Genomic DNA, 19,295 nt, shown 5'->3' on the forward strand with positions numbered 1-19,295 from the left:
TGAAAAAAAGCATTACATTTTAATGTAAAAGAAATTACAATACAATTTCATATCTTACTAATATCGTTCCACAAAAAGCATTTCACATTACAAAACATCAAAATACTAACAGGGAAAAAATAAATATCATTCACAAAACTTCCTGAGCAAACAATGTGTGGTATAGGAATTAAATATAATAAATTATAAATAAAGGATTAAGTCTAAAGAATTTGATTCAATTCACTTTTTAAGATTAACGTTCGATACAACATTGAGTTTTTGGATAAAATAGGGTCCTTTTTTTCGGTAATTTGGCTCGTTTGCTGTTACATTTTTTCTCTCTCAAAATGCCCTAGGCTACATGTCTTTGACTTATTTTTGCAGAAATGAAAATGTATTGCTCAAATAAAGATTTTCTTGTAGGATTAATTTAATATAACATTTTAATGTACTTTGATACGATTACAGTGTCCAAATTCCCTCCTTTTTTGTTAAAGTCCAGGGCAGTGTGGTGTACTAAAACACAAAATAATTAAAATACAAAAGTGCAATTGATGCAAACAAATAACTGATTAGCCAACAACTACCATTTGTCTATGTTTTCATTTGTTTTTTTTCCTTTCCTTTTGTTTTGTTGTTGTTGCATTTAATGATTGAACCCGAATGGTAGACAGCTAGATTCTTGAGATAGCTACTATTCAAATCTGCCCCAAGCGTTACAAGAATATTATAAGATCGGTTGAGATGTTAAGGCTTGAAAGCAGTTTAAGATAAAACAGGAAATGTCGTTTAATTAATTCCTTTTTTTGTTTTCCTCTCCATGCTAGCGAGAGTTAAAATAAACACCAGGCTTTTTAATCTGTCGTGATATTTGAAAACCTGACTCTGAGATTACAGCTACTGAGACAACGGTATTTAAACAGTCATCAGGAACCTCCTATGAAAATAATTGTACTGTATAATAAATTAGACGCCATCCACATAATACTGTCCTACCACAAAACATAGTACTCGTATACTTTTATGGATTCATATACATTTAGGCACATACTATATGCACACTCCAAAGTGTGTGCACAGAAGGCAGTTTAATATCTATATTTAAAAAAAGACATCTTGACAAAAGTGGATTTTTGATTTTTGTTGCACTCTTCTTGTGGCACCCTTTGCCAAGCAGAATCTGACAGTCATTTCAGCGAATCATGTTGCATCTTTGCTCAGTGTCACTTCCTGGTTGCATTCAGCTGTTACTGGTTCAGAAGAAAAATGTACAGTACAGTTGCATTGCATTTTTTTGATCTCATTGTTCACTTTGTCTTACCATACATTCAGTTTCCAATAAAGAAAGCAAAAGCAATGCTTACAAATATCGATTCATAGTCGTTTTGGTAGGTTTTTTACTTTGAAGGGAGATCCAACTTATGGTTCAATAATAATATATGCTTTTCAACACTAGATGGCGAAAGTATGCCATGAAATTGGAATGTGCTTCTATGTAAATTTACAATGTGCAGAAAGTGAAACAGATTTCTCAAATATTAAGCATTTACAATTCAAGAAATACATTAAAATCGAGGAAATAAATACACTGATGAACAAATATAATAATAATAAATAGCGATAATATAAGAATGACATGAACACATACAGATTAAAATCAAGCAAACCATACAAAATAATTAAGTGCAAGAAGAGGGGTACAAATCTCACCAGGATAAACATATCAAGTGAATGCAGAAACAGTAAAAGCATTACAAATCTGGCTGGTCATTTTCTCAGTGCAATGTATTTACCAGGAAACGCCAAACACATTTCCAAAAGCCTCGTCTTATACATGCAGCCAAGCCAGCACTCTTCAGTCAAATAGAGCTATCTAGTGCCATTATCCCAAGTCAAAGAAACCTCCTGGTCGCTCTACAGCTTAAACATGGATGCCCTTAATAGCCTGTTTGATATTATCCAAGAGGGCCTTGCACTCTGGAGAGTATTCATGCTCCGAGTTGTTGTACATATCAGTTAATGTGTTCACATAGGCTTCAAAATTATGCTCACTGATGGGTCCCTGCAACAAAAACACAGTGTTTGACTATTAGTGAAAACAGCACAGCAGAAAAAGACATTTCATATCAAATGTGATTTCTTCCAGGACAGGTTAGATATAATGAGTTGTAGAGGAGTCTGGTCTTAAAGCTTACTGTACCATTTGAGGCAGCTGAATGTCTGTTAGACTGTTAATGAGAGCTTGGCTAAGGCGAGCGAGCTCCTTCAGAAGGCTGTCGTTGTGCTGTTCGATCATCTTGTTCTCCTCTTCAATTGTCCTCAGGTTACATTCCATAGACGATATCTGCTTTCGGGTACAAAAAAAAAAAATGATAAGACATTTGCCAAATAGAGAGAGCAAGATGTTTTGAATTAAATAATCTTGTCATAGTAGATATTTACCTGTGTTTGGAGCTGCATCATATCTGCTTCTATTTTCATGTTGGATTCATTCAGTTCCTTAATTTCATGATCCAAATGTTGAATATCCTCTTTGTTTTCCACTCCTGAATTGAAGCATATAATCCAATTTAACGTGTTCAAACCGATTTTTTATATAAATCTATATGCTTGAATATTGTTAAACCACGCTGTGTTTAGGAGTAGCTTACCACTGCTGGCTTTCAGTTTGATGGTCATCATCTCTTCTTCTGTGTGCTTTTTCTTGATACTCTGTGCGTTCAGTGGGCAACCCGACAAGCTAATTCAGCAGGTCATAAATGGACATTTTTAGTTGGAAGAATATCACAACACTTTAGCATCAGTAGGAGATTGTGAATGAGAGTCAAGACGCCATTGTAAGAATGCAACATGTCGACCAGCAGATAAAATGGAGGACCTCACCTTCTGTGAGTGGCAAACACATTATTGGCATGTCCAAGGCCATTGCAGCCAGGCAGGGGACAATGGGGCAGTTCCTGTTTATTGGACTTCCAGGCAAAGGGCAAGCCATTGATGGACGACTCCTTCTGTCTTTTGGCAGCAAGTGGACAACTGCCTGCACTGCGGTGGGATGTGTATTTTCCCGATATATGGCCCTGTCCGTCACATCCCATTACTGGACACCTACCAGAAACACACAGCGTCGTGCATGTTGTAAACACTGCTGACTCACGCAGGAAAACATATAACTAAATTGCACTAAATAACATTTCTTTGCAACGGAAAAAAACAAAGACATTTAACTGCTCATATAATAACAACCACATCATTAAAAAAAATGTAATAACTAGACCGGAAGATTTGTTAACCATTAAGTTGATTAATCCAGCCAAATGCTGATTAAAAACGAAGTCGCCAAAACAAAAATAATCGCATTTAAATATAAGTTACTAATCCACTACAAGTTGAGTTAGAGCGTACACTCTGATCAGTACAAATGCTTTGATGTTGATGATATTTGTGCGTGAAAACATAAAGCACAAGTCATGCTGTATTTCATCAAGAGTTTGCCAGTTGCATTGCCAGGCCTGTTTTCTGCAGGTCAGTAATGGAGTGACATGAATTACAGATAATTGTCATGTATCCCCTCATGCGAAAGAATGTAATTTGGAGGTGGCTAACCCTTTCCCTTATTGATAAAGGTGAAAGGTCACCTGAGATGATACAAATGGCACACATGCTTTAGAGTGCTGCTGCAAAAAGCCTGTTTCAGCATTCTGTTACTCGACAGCAGCAGCACTTAGAGAACAAAACAACAGCAGTCCCATTACTTACATCTACTACAGGTAGGTAGCTTGATGCAAGGCAGGAGGACAATGGAGGCATGCCATATGGCCCACTGTTTACAATAATATAGGGACATTTTCTACCTTCCCCCTTTCTCTCCCTTTCTCTCTTAATGTGTATGAGATATATTCCAGTCTAATTCCTAAGCTCATGCCCTTGCATTAGTAATTAAAAAGAAAAAATCTCTGTCCAGATGTAAGTAAACAAGGGCTCATATATCTGACTTTGGATTTAAACTGCAAATCAATTACATTATTTTGTTTTCAATAACACTTTCACAGACAATGATTAAGCTGCAAATGAGTGCGATGCCATCAGAGCGGGCAATTGGACATTTTCTTAACATACTATAATTATAAAGAAAGCACTCAGTGAAGAGTAATAAGCCAGATATTCCATTCAGAAAAAATAAAAAAACCCTGAAAAAATCCCACAAAAACACCCGGCTAATCCTTTGAAAATAATTCACTAATGTTTCGACGAGAAGTATTCTTTTCTTTGTTTAACTTAATGGCCTCCAGGTATAATGCCCCGGGTAAAAGCATGACGCATTTTCACAATGTTTTCTTGTTTTATTTTTGAAACAAAAATGGGATGAAAAGAAAAAAAAAAATCTCTTACTTAAGCTCTTGCTCATCTTTGTCATCCTTGTTTGGTGTGAGCTTCAAACCTCCCTTTCTGGCACGTGGACATCCTGACAAGCTAAAAATGATTGGCGACAATATGGGTTAACATGAAGGAAATCTATTTAAGAGTAAAAAAATGTAAGCTGAATTGTTACAGGCAGCGATGAGGTCGATTGAGATTGAATTTGCACAAGCCAATCGAATCTTATAAATCCACATGAATAAATGTTTAATCACTGAAGAAGTTGGAAGCCAAAAATATCAATAAAAAACAAGACTTCAAAAAGTGCAGCATGTTTGCAGCATAAAGTGTGACTTTCACCATCTGCTTGAATGTCATGCATCTGACAAATGTATTTCATGCTCAGTTGCGATGATTTTTCTCTGCTACCTTCTGTGCGAAGCATAGTTCCCAGTCACATGTCCAGATCCATCGCAGCCAGGTGTTGGGCACCTGCAGGTGAAGAGACACAGAGACCAGGTGCTTTTTACAGCAAAAGACTGCGGGCAGAGCAGTGGATTCATGCTAATATGCAAAACGGCTATACAAATATCAAACAACTTCATGTGGAGTACAGAAACCCATGCATAATGTGTAGTAGAAAGGAAAAGAAAAGGAAAGCATTGACCCTAGCTGAGGTAAAAACTAGCTTCCTAGTTTAATGTGCAAAATCCTTTAGCAACAATAACAGTTTTCATAAACACATACTTTAGTTCCTGAGAGTTGGCTGCCATCAGTGATTTGAGTGTTTTGTCAGCCAGGGGACATCCAGACACACTAGAGAGGATAAAGAGCTAACAGTCACTTTAACGCACTCTTTGATCACAGCTGAATTAAATCATCTTAATACAATGTCTCAAAGCATATTTATACAAAATCATCTGAAAACACAATTCCACCTCCTCGTCATGAGAAAGCTTTTCCATGTCACAGTGTTTTTAAAAAGTGACACACGATTTGAAATCTTAACTCTACAAGCCATGATTCAGCTGTATCAACATAATGAAACAATCAGCGCCGTCTCCCTTCTCTATATATCTGCGCGTCGGTGCTAATGAGAGTGTAATTATTTACAGTACCTCCGATGTGATGCATAATTCCCCGTCACATGGCCGCTGCCGTCACAGCCTGGGGTCGGACAGCTGCAGGAGAACACAAAGCCATTAATACACAGATTACTCTAGTTCCCACAGCTCCATCTCAATCTTTCTTTTTACACTGAGAACCTTTTCATGGGCATTAAATAGAGAGAGAAAAAGAGTTAGTACAGCGGGAAGTTTAGTAGAAGAATTATTATTATATTGTTCTACATTTAGTATCATAATATCCCTGAAGGGGGGTGCTGTGCTGTTGAAACTAGAGGATCCTACTTGATTTTGTGGTGTGATTCTGAAGAGGAGACCCAGCAGAGCATGCACTCTAACTACAAGATGTGTTAGCTTGTACGGGATATACAGGGAGAAGACTCACTTTTAATTAGAAGCATTTCTGCTCCACATGAACCTGCAGACATACCGGTTACAATGACGTGCAACACAGTGAGTTTCAGTGCTCTTTGACTCAAACCGTCCTATTTAAACAAAGGTATGGTAGGTCGTTACTGCTGACCATCTGCCAGCTGAAAGGGAAGCTCACATTATACACAGTCCACTGAATACGGATGCTTTAAGTTATTTTATTCTTTGACAAACCTCAAAAGCTCTTTCTTTACGTCTCGTAGTAGCAGCTTGGCGTTGGGGCTCAACATGCTGCCGTCCCCTTGATAGTGTTGGTGCTCCAATGAGACATGATGGTAATCCTCCTGATGAGACAGAAAGAAAGTTAAAACGTGGCCTCAGTGTCTGAAATGCCAAACCTGGCCTGATCTACAATGACCTAAAAGTGAATAATTAATGAAAAGCACTGTATAATACTCTTAAAAACACAGGCCCTGGGGGTTAGAGTGCGATTATGCTTAAGGATACTTATACTCTAGTAAACCATACATCGATTTAAAGTCATACTTAATCCACATAGTATTTACGAGGTATGGCCGTGACGTTTGGATTTCCTTTTTTCTCTTACAGACAAGATTGTGCAGTCACCAGATGTTGTATGATTTTTAAAAGCAGGTCAAATGTGATTACTCCTTATAGCAACTACAAACAACTATCATTGTTAAATAAAGAAAAGAAAAGAACATTATGTTCAGGTACTTGCATTATATGTGCAGACCAGATTAGAGAGCAGTTTTCAGTGTAAAGATATTGAATATGTTTTATAGATTTAGTCACACCATTTTCATTAGACTTTATATTTGATACCAATATTTAGATGGATTTAAGTAGTTTTAGACCAAAGTTTATTTATTTGATTATGTCTTTTTTGACTAAGTGTTGGAATATTCTGACTACATTTGACTATTGAAAGTGTTATTTTAGTTAAAGTTGTAACTTTGGTCAGTTTTAGACAACATTATCAACTTAAAGATCATCAACTCAAATGAATAAATTAGTATTTCTTAGGGTCCTGTCAGATTTTAAAGAGCATTCAGACCTTATATGTTTGGAAATTACAAGTTAAACTGAATGAATAGAAAATCTAAAGTCCAGATGATTTAAACTTTTTAAAGAAATGTAGAGTAGGGGGTTTCAAACATGACCTTAATATTGTATTTACTCCTTCTCTCCGGTGAAAGTAATAAACCTAATTTATTTTCAACTTTCACTTTTTGTCATCTTGTATGTTGCTCAATCTCATCAATTTGTTTTGATCAATTCTTATAATTGAAATTCTTTGTTTGGTGACATAACTCTGCTGTTTTCTAATGCACTCAATTAACATCTTACATTTTCACATTAAAGCCAAAAATGTGAGGGGTTGTGTTTTTTTGTCACACCTCAGCATCCTGTAGAGCGTGAGCGTTGCTGAAGTTGACGGGCCCCTCCCAGCTGTCCCTCTCACACAGCGGCTGGTAGAAGGCAGGGCCGATGAGCATGCTGCCGCCTTTGGCCCCGGCCGACTCAGAAGGGGACATCGGGTCGTCGGAAAGTGTTTTTGTCGGGGTGCACTTCTTCATACTCAGGTCCAGGGTGCCATTTTCATCCACCTCTATGAGCATGTCCTAGAGCAAAAGAAACCTCAACATTTAATCAAATCATACGAGGGGAGGGTATAATAAATAAAGTCATGGCAGCACGTGCTTACATGTGAAAACAAATAAATCAGGGGATAAAAATGGAACCTTTTTTTTCTAATTACACTAAAAGGGAATGTAAATAAAACAGTACGCCGTCTTATTAATATGACAGCAGCGATATGTTAAACTGGAACCCGACAAAATTTCTCTGTAAACATGAAAAAGGACTTGAAACGCAGAGCAAACAAACATATATTTAAATAATACATACAGTGGTTATCTCACACCAGACAAAGTACCAAACTAAGCCAGCGTTAATTCTGCTGAACACAAAAAAATAATCACTGGTGTGTAGTTTTTCAGTGACAGCTGTGTCATCTATTTTCTAGGACACACAACCCTGATGGCAGCTGGGGGGTGGGGAGGTTGCAGGTTTTAGGTCATCATTATTATAGCAAAAATTAAAAAGCTTAATGTGGCATAAGTTTCCCCGCTGACAGATGTGTTTGTCGTTTTTTTTTTGTGTGCGGAAAAGCAGAAGCATGATGACTTATGGCTGTTTTATGGTATTAAAAGTTTTACCTCGTTAAATGCTGAAATCCTTTTCCATAAATGAAACCAATTATTCAACGCATATGTTTCATTAAACCCTATACATCATTATTTATTTTTTTACAACAAAAGGGAGCTTTTCAAATTAATTAAAGGGGATGATTTACATGAGCATTGGCTGTGGCTGTCCACTTAAATTATCCAGCCGTTTGATGATGTGTGTTCCTAATCTAAACAGCACCAGTGTAAAAATAAAAGGATGCGCAACACTTTGTGATTTATTAAGATTTAATGTTGTTTTTAGCTGCAACTAAAAACTCAAACTCCGGATTTAGTTGTCTTTTGTTGCTTTTATTGATTAATTAAGTAAGTAATTTAAGCGGCTCGCATTTTTAAATGAAAATAAGCTTGTGTTTTAAATGACAGCTATGTGTTGCGTGTTCTGTGCCATACATATCATGCATATGCAGATAAGTTGAAGCATCCAACGACATATAGCACTCTAAATATGGCCCCCTTTGCTTCAGACCTGAAAGCTGTTCTTTATTTTGAACGTCTCTCCAAGACAACTAAGCTGTAAATGAGAACAGATGATTAACTTGCTAACACTGTTTTATTCATTCAGTGGGCTGGTACCTGGTACGGGGCCACATTCTCAGCTCAACAAGCTGGGAGACAAGGATCTGTGCTGTGTAGGTGTGGAAACCTTGAATCATCTACAGTACACTGAGCACGTATGTAACCCACAGAATGTGAACAATATTAATCATGAAGTTTAAGAGAATTGGCACCATAGAGACAATGACAGCAGAAGAGATTTTTTTGATCTGAACTCGTTTCCAAGAAGAGTTTGGAATCGTTTGAATTCAACTTTTCAGATGTTAACTCCTTTAGCTGATTGGCCTAATCCATTAAACTGCTTGTAAATGCTATCTGGTGTAGACACACAGCCTATCCTGGATCATATAACTAAGCAAAATATCCTCTGCCATCTGCAGCGGGCAAGATGCGTTTTCAGATGCCAGCTGATGTCGAAACAAAATACAGTACCACGTGTTTTAATAAAAAAAATAGACGAGTAGTTGTAATTGGGTATAAGTAGGCTGATTGTATTTCTTCTTTTGAATTTCCATGTGTGTACATTAAAGCTTTATGGAGAAGAAACCTTCTTTATTTCCTGCCACCAAGGCGCCGATCTCCCTTTGCCAAAATCTGTCTTTTGATGTCTTTCCTTTTTATACACAAATCAGAGTTCCTTTAAAATGACCACATTAGATACCTTTCCAAGCGGTCTAATTTCATTACCTTTGTTGAGGTTGCCAGGGGCCGGCCGGGTACAGCCTCTATGTTCTTCTGGTAGCGAGTGGAAAGGTTAAGGATGGCGGCTGTCGCTGCCGTGGCTTGGAGGCCGTCTTCTTTTTTTAATTGACTCGGAGGTCTGAGCTGACCAGAGGTGGGCAAGCCGCCACCGGGAGCACCGAGGAAGCCGGCATACTGCTGAGGTGCTGAAAGTGAATCATATAGTTACTCAAACAGCACTACCTAAGCGTAATGTACATCAACAACAAGTTGGAAGTTCATGTTGGTTGGCTTTTACACCAGACACTCGGAGATGCAACCCTTAACAGGTAACAAACATTAGCATTTAGATCTGTCAAAGCTCCTTACCTAAAACATCTGACAAAAAATGTACACTCATTTAATACCATATTAAAAGCTTTGTTATTTGAAATGTATTAAACTTACAGTCGGGGAAATGTGCCTTCTCCTGGTCCTGGTTGGGCCCCATCAGAGGCTGTTTGCCGAAGACCTGTGCATCAAAGCTGGCGTAATCAAAGCGGATTCTGCTGTACTTGACCATGTCTTTTGTGAGGCTCGTTTGCAAGGCTGCTACTGGATGAGAGAGCCTGTAGTTCAACTGGTTCATCTCGTAATTCTTTATCAAGCCGATGGCTCTGCAAGGAGGAAAATACAAAAGAGAAATAACATCATTTTATTGTGCAAACCCTGTGAAATAACAAGTGCCCAGCAAGCTCATATTAAGCAGTTAAGTATAGATGTTTTTTTTAAGCAGTCAGGGATGCCAGTGCTTTTGTACACATAGAGTCTGGGATCTGATGTGTGTTGTAGATCCACAGCCAGGTTGCCAGACTAATTAATATAGTAGGAGTGGGCATCCTGCCCATGATATATCCACAGGGAACAAAGAGTTCTGCTCTTTTATCATCTCTAATAGAGAGGAACTCACAGGAGCGGCAACCATTGCTTATGTCTGCTTGGAAAGCTGGAAATAGACTGATCTGCTGGGATCAGTGAATACAAATATCCCACACTCTCCTCAACAATAATAGTGTTTATCACTTTTTTCCATAACCTCAGTTAAACAACTTCAGTTCACTACAGAGCTGAATAGGATTTCTGAAAGCGTGTTGTAATTATTGTCCTGCACATGTGAACACAATGATAGCAGTGACAATCCCCAGCGTTATCTGGCAGTGTACCTCGGTGAGCGGTCAGATGTTTGTCTGCATTTCAGGCTCTCTTCCTGAGGCTTGGACACTTTCACTGCAGCAGCGATGGGGCAGCCTGAGAGACTGGTTGAGGAGGAAATCAAACACATTAGTCTACTGTCAAATACTGTAATACTGTAAAAGGGTGCAGATTTCAAATGGCTTTTTGCTGGAGACGTACCTCCGGTGGGTGCTACGGTTGCTGTTGACATGGCCTCTTCCTGTGCAGCCGGGTGTGGGGCACTTGAGGACGTTCTCATGCATCGCCAGGACTGAGGGGACGAGGACAGAGAGAGGAGAGAAGCTCAGGAAGAGTACAAAAATAATTTAACATGTGAGACATAATCGAGCGGAAAGATTGTGAAACATGAACATACTGAGCATTATGGAAATAAAACAAACACATTTTCATGCATTCAATCAGGATGTATGGAACTGGTTGGAACATTAGTGCCTCGAGAGGAAAGATCCCACAGAGACAGAAGCAGGAGAAGAAAAAGCAAAAGGCTTTTCATTGGGAGGGACGCTGTAATGTGCCTGAAATGTAAATAGCTTAGTGCAAAGAGGAGCGTTACAAGACAGCTGATTATATTCTTCAAAACAAACGCGTCGTTAAAGGTCCGCTCTGTATCCTTAGAAACTTCCTTTCTGTACATATTCTCCAATTAGTTTGTTGGAGTTGTCTATTTATTTTTGAATGCTGCGTTAGCTAGCCCTTTGATTTGCAAATACTGCCTACAGTCTAAGAGCACGCGCTTTTTTGAAAAAGTTAATTACTTTTTCTGTTCCTTTTGTAACATTACTGTTTAATGTTGAATGTTTGTTGAGTTGTATTGAAATGACTTAACAATCGCCAGTGTAAGGGGGGGGGGAAGAAAGAATTCCATATTCACACAACAGCACATTAGGAAAGAGAGAGAGAGAGGAAATCCTTTAACTTTATTTGAAAAGTTTTATTCCCATCTTTGAATTGAACTAAATGTATAAGCAATTCTTTCTTGTCTTTGGCTTCGTGCTAAGAGGATTTCAACTACTGAGAGTGATTATAAATCCTACAAATGGCAGTTTTTATAAGTATAACTCATCCTCTATACAGCACGTATACAAATACTTCTTGTGTGACTTACTCTCTGGAGGAACTCGGACTTTATGAGGGCACCCAGACAAACTCCTGTGGTGCGGGTACAGCCCGGTCACATGACCAGTGCCATCGCAGCCAGGAGTCGGACACTTGATGTCCTTTTTATCTGTACGTGGAGAATCTGCGGACACAGTAAGATGTCACAATAACTGAATATAATACAGCCACTGTGTTGCTGCCCGAATTATAACAAAGCCGTCCTGTCTTTGTGTTCTATCGAGAAGTGTAGTTTGAAGTCAAACATGCATACAAAGCACTTTCGTGTCTACATATTGTGCAAAGGTCAACAGATTGAAAATATCATGCAAAGCTAGATACTTTTTTCACAAAACGCATCTTTTAATCTCTCATTTTAGTTAAGGCTGCAGTTCAACATTCACTTCTTAATGCCCATCCATCGAAAGATTACATGTAGGATTACACATTTAGCTGCAGTCATTTGAAGAATCAGAGGGAAACATGAGAGGTGCTTTAGGAGGATTTAAGACTTATGGTCACGGTTAAATATCCAGTTGATTCCTTTCAAAATCCAATATTCTGAGTAGTAGCAATTCCATCAGAAAATGTTGTTCTTCTTTATTTTAGTCTGTTCATTTATTACTTCACTTGTTGCCAAAATCTTTTTAATACTTAAGAGGATTTCCTCCCTCTGATTCCCCCCCTTGTTTTATTCCTTTTTAATGTTTTTGGAGCGCCCAATCATCCAAATCACAAGTGGTCCATCTGATTTATGCCAGATGAAAATACATTCCCCCAAACCGATTGTTCCCAACATGATCACGTTTGATTCTTGCAGCTGTGTATAGATCAGCTTCATGTTACCTTTTCCTCCGTGATAGTTGAGTCTGCCCTCCATGTCCATCATCCTCTGGTGCCTCCTCTCATTGGTCATCTGCTCCATGAGGAAGCGGTCCATCTCCCTGTAGGCGTGGTGCAGCACCTGCCTCTGCTCCGTCTGCAGAGCGATGGCCTGCTCCAACATGTTGAAGTTCACCCCCCCTCCCCGGCTCATCTCCAGGGCTCTGTCGGGGTGGAGACCCAGAGCCCACCCCTCCATCTGAGGCGGCCTCTCCACCCCCGCCTCCCCCTCACTGTCCTCCTCTGTGGGGAGCGGCCTGTACCTCAGAGCCTCGGCCTGAAAAAGACTCGCCCTGCCCATCGGACCCCCTAACTCTAAGTGAGGCTCTTCCTTCACGCGGCCCCTTCCTGAGAGGTCTTCGGAGGCTCTTTGGGGGCTGCAGATGGAGCCGTTGACCTTGGCCGACAGAGACAGAGGCTCCCACTCAGCCTCCCTCATATCGGGGTATGGACTCGATGACGTACGGCTCATCCTGTCTTGGCTTTGGTCGTCTCTTTCGTTGTTATGGAGCTCCTCTTCCTCTTCATCTTCATCCATCAGAGGTTCGGTTGTGTCTGGCTCACACTGAGGAGAACCATCGGACGCAACTTCTGACCATCCGAGTGAATCGCCGGAGTTAGCTGGCACGTCGTGGCCGTTTATGTAGGCGCCTCCATTGATTGCTTTTAAGTTCCCATCTAAAACAACAAGAAAACACATTTTATTCTATGTTTTTTCAGACTTAACAGACTAAACATCTTCTTCTGTGACCCCTCGGTCACACTCATGATAGAGAATTGTTTGTCCGCGATAATCTTCTCCAAATCCTTTAAAGGTTTTAGATTTTTGTTACTTTTCGATAAATGATATTTTGAGAAAAACATGTTTTTAGAACTGAGAGGATTTAAGAGAACACATGTTGCAATAGAAATCATAATGTTGCAAGATTCCAAGCAATTCCTCAAGTATGTTTGAGATAACATGTATGACCTTATGTTTGTTAGTTGAACACAAAACCTAGTGATGAGAAACACAATTGTTTTCTTCTTCCTCCGTGGCTCCAATTGGTGTCTCAACCCAATATAGATTTAGGACAAGATTATAAGGGATTTACCGCGCGGTGGACATCAGTTCTTTATTAATGATGTGTGTATTTAAGTGCGAACTAAGCGGCAACATGTTGTCATCTGCACATAAAACTGATTTAGAAATTCATAATTGTTGTTTCTAGACATGTGTACAAGAAAGAGGATGAGGATTCCTGAAAGAAACAGATGGAGGAAACTACAGATGTGCAGATAAATAATATGTGTTAGCTGCTGCTGTCTGTGTGGCATGACCTGCTTTAGGTCTATACATCTCAGTTAAAAACAAAAGAAACAATTATTAGACAGTTTACAGCGCTCACAGAAAAGTATAACATCACCAAAAATTGCAAAAAAAAGACAGTGATTACATTAATTTTGATAATAATTTGTATATTTAATTCACCTCACGCGGAATATGGTACTTTCGCTAACATAGACACACACACAGCCTGTCACAGTTATGATTGTTAGGATTGTATTTGTTCAGAAAACAACCTGTATGTGATGGTTGATATGAAAGTCACTTTTTGAAGGGAAATTGACGCCGTACACGATTTGTATCATTGTCTTGTAATGTACTGTCGAATGTCATGTGTTATGTTATTTGTGGACCCCAGGAAGATTAGCTGTTGTTATGCACCAGCTAATGGGGATCCTAATAAACTAAACTAAACTAAACCTGCAGTTTCTGAAGAAAGCTTTTAAAACAGAGCTTGAAACAGATTTGTATTTAAATCAGAAATGTTTTGTTATTAAGACATTATTTCTCAACTCTTAATAGATGCTTAACAAACGAGAGTTAGAAGAGCTTTTCTAACAATGTCATGTATATATTTTAGAAGATTGTGCTTTAAAATCCCGGCTTTTTACTATTGAAATCCTTGTGGGTGTGATAAGACAAATGAATAGTTAATAGTTAATGATAAATGAAGCACCATTATTGCAGATTATTAAAATATGTTTGCATTTAATTCCTACATTTCACACTCATTTTCTATAATCTCTTTTTTACTACAGCTTAATTTCGAGTGCTCTCGATAAATGTATTTGCATTGACCTTTTGCCGTCTATCTTTCAGCATAAATCCAGAAATCCCGGTCACATGTACAGACATATTGTGCAAAGCCACAGAGAGTCTGATCAGTGCAGCAGACAGAGGGTTAGAGTTATCCTAAGTGCATGTGAAACAACACTTTATTAACATCACTGCTTATATTAAGTCATAGTTAGTGATTAACAATGGGAGGCTATCATCTGGATTGAATCAATACAATCTCTCTTGATCCTCCAAAACCATTCAAACTTATGCTCTAAGGCTCTTTGCACTGTGAGGGTTTTTACTTTCAGTGGGGCTATATCCTCTTAAGTGGCTAGACATCAGATATTATATAAGTTGAGAAGATAGATGGATAGAGATGGATTTTGAGAATCAGAGCACAGACTGTTGAGGATGATACAGATACAGGCATTATTATTAACATAGCAGCACACACAATCTAATCCTCACCATAAGAGCTTTAACATAAAATATGTGGCACTAATAAACAAAAAAGACAAAATATATGATTTTGTGCATAATGAGGTGCGGTGGAATTTGACATGTCTGCTTTCATATGCATTTTGCAACATTACAATGTGTTACTATAACAGCCCCCTGCTGTGAAAAATATTTTAAAAGAGGTGTCTGAAGACAAACCCTGTTGAATGAAAAATTAAAACCAGTTAAACGTATTTACATTTATGAGGCGAGCAACAAGGGTTTTGTTTTTCATCCAGATGGACTCCACGGCCTGACACAGCCGCAAACAGTCAGACGTACACACACACACACACACACACACACACACACACACACACACACACACACACACACACACACACACACACACACACACACACACACACACACACACACACACACACACACACACACACACACACACACACACACACACACACACACACACACACACACACACACACAGAAGTGCAGTGAAAAAAGGAAAAAGATGGAGGAAAAAAACTTGGATCCCTCCGGTGGTTTGTGTGTTGGAACAGGTGAACAGTTTGTGCTCCAGAATAGCCATTACCAGCACTCTGCAGCAGGGCTGCAGTTGGCTGGAGTTGAACGCAGTGTGGCTCAACCAAACGAGAGGCTTATTTTTCTTCCCTTTTTGTTAAAATGCAGATATGACCAGCTTCCCACAGCAAAAAGAAAAATCTTACTGCCTCCAGTCTACTTTTCCAATTTTTGTTTTCCACAGAAAATAGCCCTCAAATCTGACGATAACAGCAAAATATGTTTGTCAATACCCGTGTTCATTTGACACCCATCATTTTTTTTAGATGTATTATTCAGGCTGTATTTTGTTTTGTTTAAAAGCTTGTCCACTGAATATCAGGTTCAAATCAGGGAAATATACAGCAGTCAATCAACGCTGGGTGATCAAAAGTATCCACAATAACAAAAGGAAAACGAATGATGCACAGTGAATTACTTTGATAATTGTAATGTAATATGAACCCAGGAAACAAATAAATTCCATTTCCAGTGAATCCACACAATTCAGTGAGCTACTCTCCTGGTCCATTTAACTACACACATGTGTACTATAATGAGCTGTAGACATTATGCCTAATTATGTATTAGACTGTGTTAGAGGGCCTAACAAAAGCTTTTGAAAGGGACAATTACGTTTGTTGCTTAGTTACATCGTTAAAAATATACCAAATCAGTGCAGATTATAGTGGGCGAGAATGCACATGTACACCGCGAGCATTGTTGCCAAAATGCACTAAAATTCAATTCATTAGGTAAAAAGAAAACATTTTCGCTTGTTGAAAGGACAGCGGCGTAAGTGGAAGTAAACATTATTTTAAGTTGTTGATTAAATGTATTTGTGGTTTTAGTAAAAATGAAAACATGTGCAACATATGGCGAGCAATGTTGACACTATTGGTTTTCCTTCATAAGCGACTTCAATTAAATTCCGTTTAAAAAGAATAGAGGAAGTTTAATTTGATTCAAAGTGATACCGGGCACTCCCCCATTCAGTGTTTCATTCTATGGATTCAATGGGTTTTGGACTGGCTATTGAAAAAGGACAGATGAGGGGTCTGAAATCTGGCCCCATCAAAAGAGGGTAAAGCCACGCCAAAAATATCATGGCAGATCAGCTGTCAAAACTTCAATTTGTGGACGTGAGACACAACTAATGTGGACCCAGCAGTGCAGTCTTTCACTTCCACTGCACAATGACTGCGGCTGCTGGCTGATGGCAGAGGGAGGGAAATATGAATGCAACAGATGGGATTTTAAAATTCAGCGTCAATTGTTCATCAAAACAGACAAAACAACAGGACATCTGTTTACCTGCTGGAGTGTCAATGTTCCTCAGCTCTTCTTTGTCCTGTGGCGGTGCCAGGTCCTCGCTCTCCTCTTCACATGCCTCGCTGGGGCTGTAGTGGCGGGGCTTCATCAGCAGGGACTTTCTCTTGTTGACGGGGGCGCCCTGCACCCCTTCCTGAGCACTCCTCTTCCTCACCATGGACCCATATGGACTGGGGGGGGGGGGGGGGGGAGAGGGGACCGGACAAAAGGCTCAGCAGGGTCAATAGAGGCCTCAGTTGGCTCATTTCATAGGCTCAAATCTGACACTTTCTTTTATGAAGTTAATGAGTCACGTCAATGGTCGAGGAAGAAATGTTTCCTTTTTGCCACGTGGCTAAAAAAGATGAGAAAATATGTGTCATCAAGTTTTACCTTTGAATATCAGTGACGCAGTCGGCCAGCCCTGTGAAAACAAAGGCCAAAAAAGAACCCGATCAAACATCATGTTTACATTTCCACTACAGTAGCACAGCATCTGTCGACATATTCTTCTTTAAAGGTTCAAAGCGGATCACTACTTTTGGGAGATTGCTAATGACATTTTTACAATGTTCTGTAAATATTTGTTTTATAGATAGTGTTTTTAGGGATGGTACCACCTGGGCTAATACTGCAGGCTTTTACCATAGATGTTGTTCTCTTTTACAATGCCATGGGGAGTAATCAGCACAAGGATGGAGAAGTGGTCTTGTCATTGATCTGAAAAGCTTTTTATTCTCTCTGCGAGACCAACGGTAACTCATCCTTTGACAACGTTGACAACGTGATCTAAAAAGGTTAAATCAATTTTCCCAGGGGCCTGCGTAAATCTCATTCACAAGTTCTACCCCTACTCCCATGAAGCACAACCAATAATAACTCTTTTCATGCATTTCCCCAGATGTAGTAATAGCCGCGGCGCGAGGCCCTGAACACTTGCATAATGACATATCGAGTCTAGAGGTTTTCAATCACACAATATATACACACTCCTTAACTAATTTGAGCCAGTGTTCCAATTTAATGAAGTTATTCCCCTCTGAATAATGAAATTGCAGTGCAGTGCTCTTCAGACCGGCAAGATAATACATACAATTGACAGTTATAAAGTTGGATTGTTGAACTGATACCCCTAACCCATGGCGATAAGTGGAATATGTGTGTGTGTGTGTGTGTGTGTGTGTGTGTGTGTGGTGTGTGTGTGTGTGTGTGTGTGTGTGTGTGTGTGTGTGTGTGTGTGTGTGTGTGTGTGTGTGTGTGTGTGTGTGTGTGTGTGTGTGTGTGCGTGCGTGCGTGTGTGTGTGTGTGTGTGTGTGTGTGTGTGTGTGTGTGTGTGTGTGTGTGTGTGTGTGTGTGTGTGTTTAGTTAATAGCAAACTAAAACCGAGAGCTGCACTCACCTGCGCTGCTGTTACATGTGTTCAGGGTTTGCTCCTCACCTTCAGAATCCATCTGTTAAAAAATAAAACATGCAATGTACAGATGAGTTAAACACACAGATTATAATGAATTTAAATGTATCGAGTGAGGAGTGATTGTTATTGGACATTATTGTCAGCCAGTGAGCCTTAAAAATCAATGTTTGTCCACGACAGCATCACAAAGGGCTTCTAAAACATCAGACATATGCAAAGGTATAGAACACTATACCTTATGTGGAAAAACAGTTCTAAAGGTGAGGAAAAATGTAATGGAAAAAGAATAATGACATCAAAGTACGGACAGCACCTCACTGTGTGTGTTTAGACACAAATAGTTGCTAACATCCATCCACTCTCGCTGGCTGTTGCTTGTGGGTCCCAAATAAAAGCTATTAAACATAATTATTCCAGGCTGATGGTGGCGTATAGTGGTCACAGGCCAGTGAAATCTGTGAGTCATAGGATATGCTGTTACTTCTCCCTGGTAATGGGAAACATGACTCCTCTCTCTCGTTTGCTGTTGTGATTGAAGGCACTGACCTGTCATACATTTATAATAGGGGAGCAGGTGTGGCAGTGATGGACCTTAATTTCCTTTAATAAACCTTTTATGTGCCACACTCTTAATGCCACGCCGGGCCCTCAGAGGTCCTGCTCATAATAGGTTCATTACTTTTGATTACTACAGCCTATTGAGACAAACAACTCCCAAACACTATAGATTACGTTCTGTAAAAACCAATGTAGCTCATTAGTTTCCTCAACACTTTCCCACACAGACATGCTTCAACATTTTGTATAAATATGTTGTTTTGAAGGCAAAGTGTTGCTCTAACATCCTGCAACCTGAGATTGTAACATGGACATTAATCAAAGTTCAA

The 19,295-nt window shown here is 39.3% G+C and overlaps 1 protein-coding gene across 5 annotated transcripts in view; it reads right to left on the minus strand.

Annotated features, from left to right (window-relative positions):
- Positions 1 to 70: 70 nt before the first annotated feature.
- The window catches only part of st18 (ST18 C2H2C-type zinc finger transcription factor), a 39,309-nt gene continuing 20,084 nt past the window's right edge, over positions 71 to 19,295 (minus strand). For 3 of the 5 annotated variants that reach the window (XM_034103665.1, XM_034103666.1, XM_034103667.1), the window contains exons 3-22: positions 18,394 to 18,445; positions 17,388 to 17,418; positions 16,998 to 17,185; positions 12,521 to 13,234; positions 11,685 to 11,819; positions 10,739 to 10,829; positions 10,549 to 10,641; positions 9,794 to 10,002; positions 9,353 to 9,552; positions 7,256 to 7,480; positions 6,069 to 6,178; positions 5,457 to 5,519; positions 5,086 to 5,154; positions 4,768 to 4,830; positions 4,372 to 4,452; positions 2,866 to 3,087; positions 2,634 to 2,722; positions 2,425 to 2,528; positions 2,183 to 2,329; positions 71 to 2,044 (exon numbers count right to left, since the gene is read on the minus strand). In XM_034103665.1, the coding sequence (XP_033959556.1) occupies positions 1,904 to 2,044; positions 2,183 to 2,329; positions 2,425 to 2,528; positions 2,634 to 2,722; positions 2,866 to 3,087; positions 4,372 to 4,452; positions 4,768 to 4,830; positions 5,086 to 5,154; positions 5,457 to 5,519; positions 6,069 to 6,178; positions 7,256 to 7,480; positions 9,353 to 9,552; positions 9,794 to 10,002; positions 10,549 to 10,641; positions 10,739 to 10,829; positions 11,685 to 11,819; positions 12,521 to 13,234; positions 16,998 to 17,185; positions 17,388 to 17,418; positions 18,394 to 18,445 (3,027 nt within the window). In that variant the 3' untranslated portion in view covers positions 71 to 1,903. The remainder of the gene's footprint in view (positions 2,045 to 2,182; positions 2,330 to 2,424; positions 2,529 to 2,633; positions 2,723 to 2,865; positions 3,088 to 4,371; positions 4,453 to 4,767; positions 4,831 to 5,085; positions 5,155 to 5,456; positions 5,520 to 6,068; positions 6,179 to 7,255; positions 7,481 to 9,352; positions 9,553 to 9,793; positions 10,003 to 10,548; positions 10,642 to 10,738; positions 10,830 to 11,684; positions 11,820 to 12,520; positions 13,235 to 16,997; positions 17,186 to 17,387; positions 17,419 to 18,393; positions 18,446 to 19,295) is intronic. The other 2 variants (XM_034103668.1, XM_034103669.1) reach the window with 2 other exon arrangements.

Source organism: Pseudochaenichthys georgianus, chromosome 17 (assembly GCF_902827115.2).
Source record: "Pseudochaenichthys georgianus chromosome 17, fPseGeo1.2, whole genome shotgun sequence".
Taxonomy (NCBI): domain Eukaryota; kingdom Metazoa; phylum Chordata; class Actinopteri; order Perciformes; family Channichthyidae; genus Pseudochaenichthys; species Pseudochaenichthys georgianus.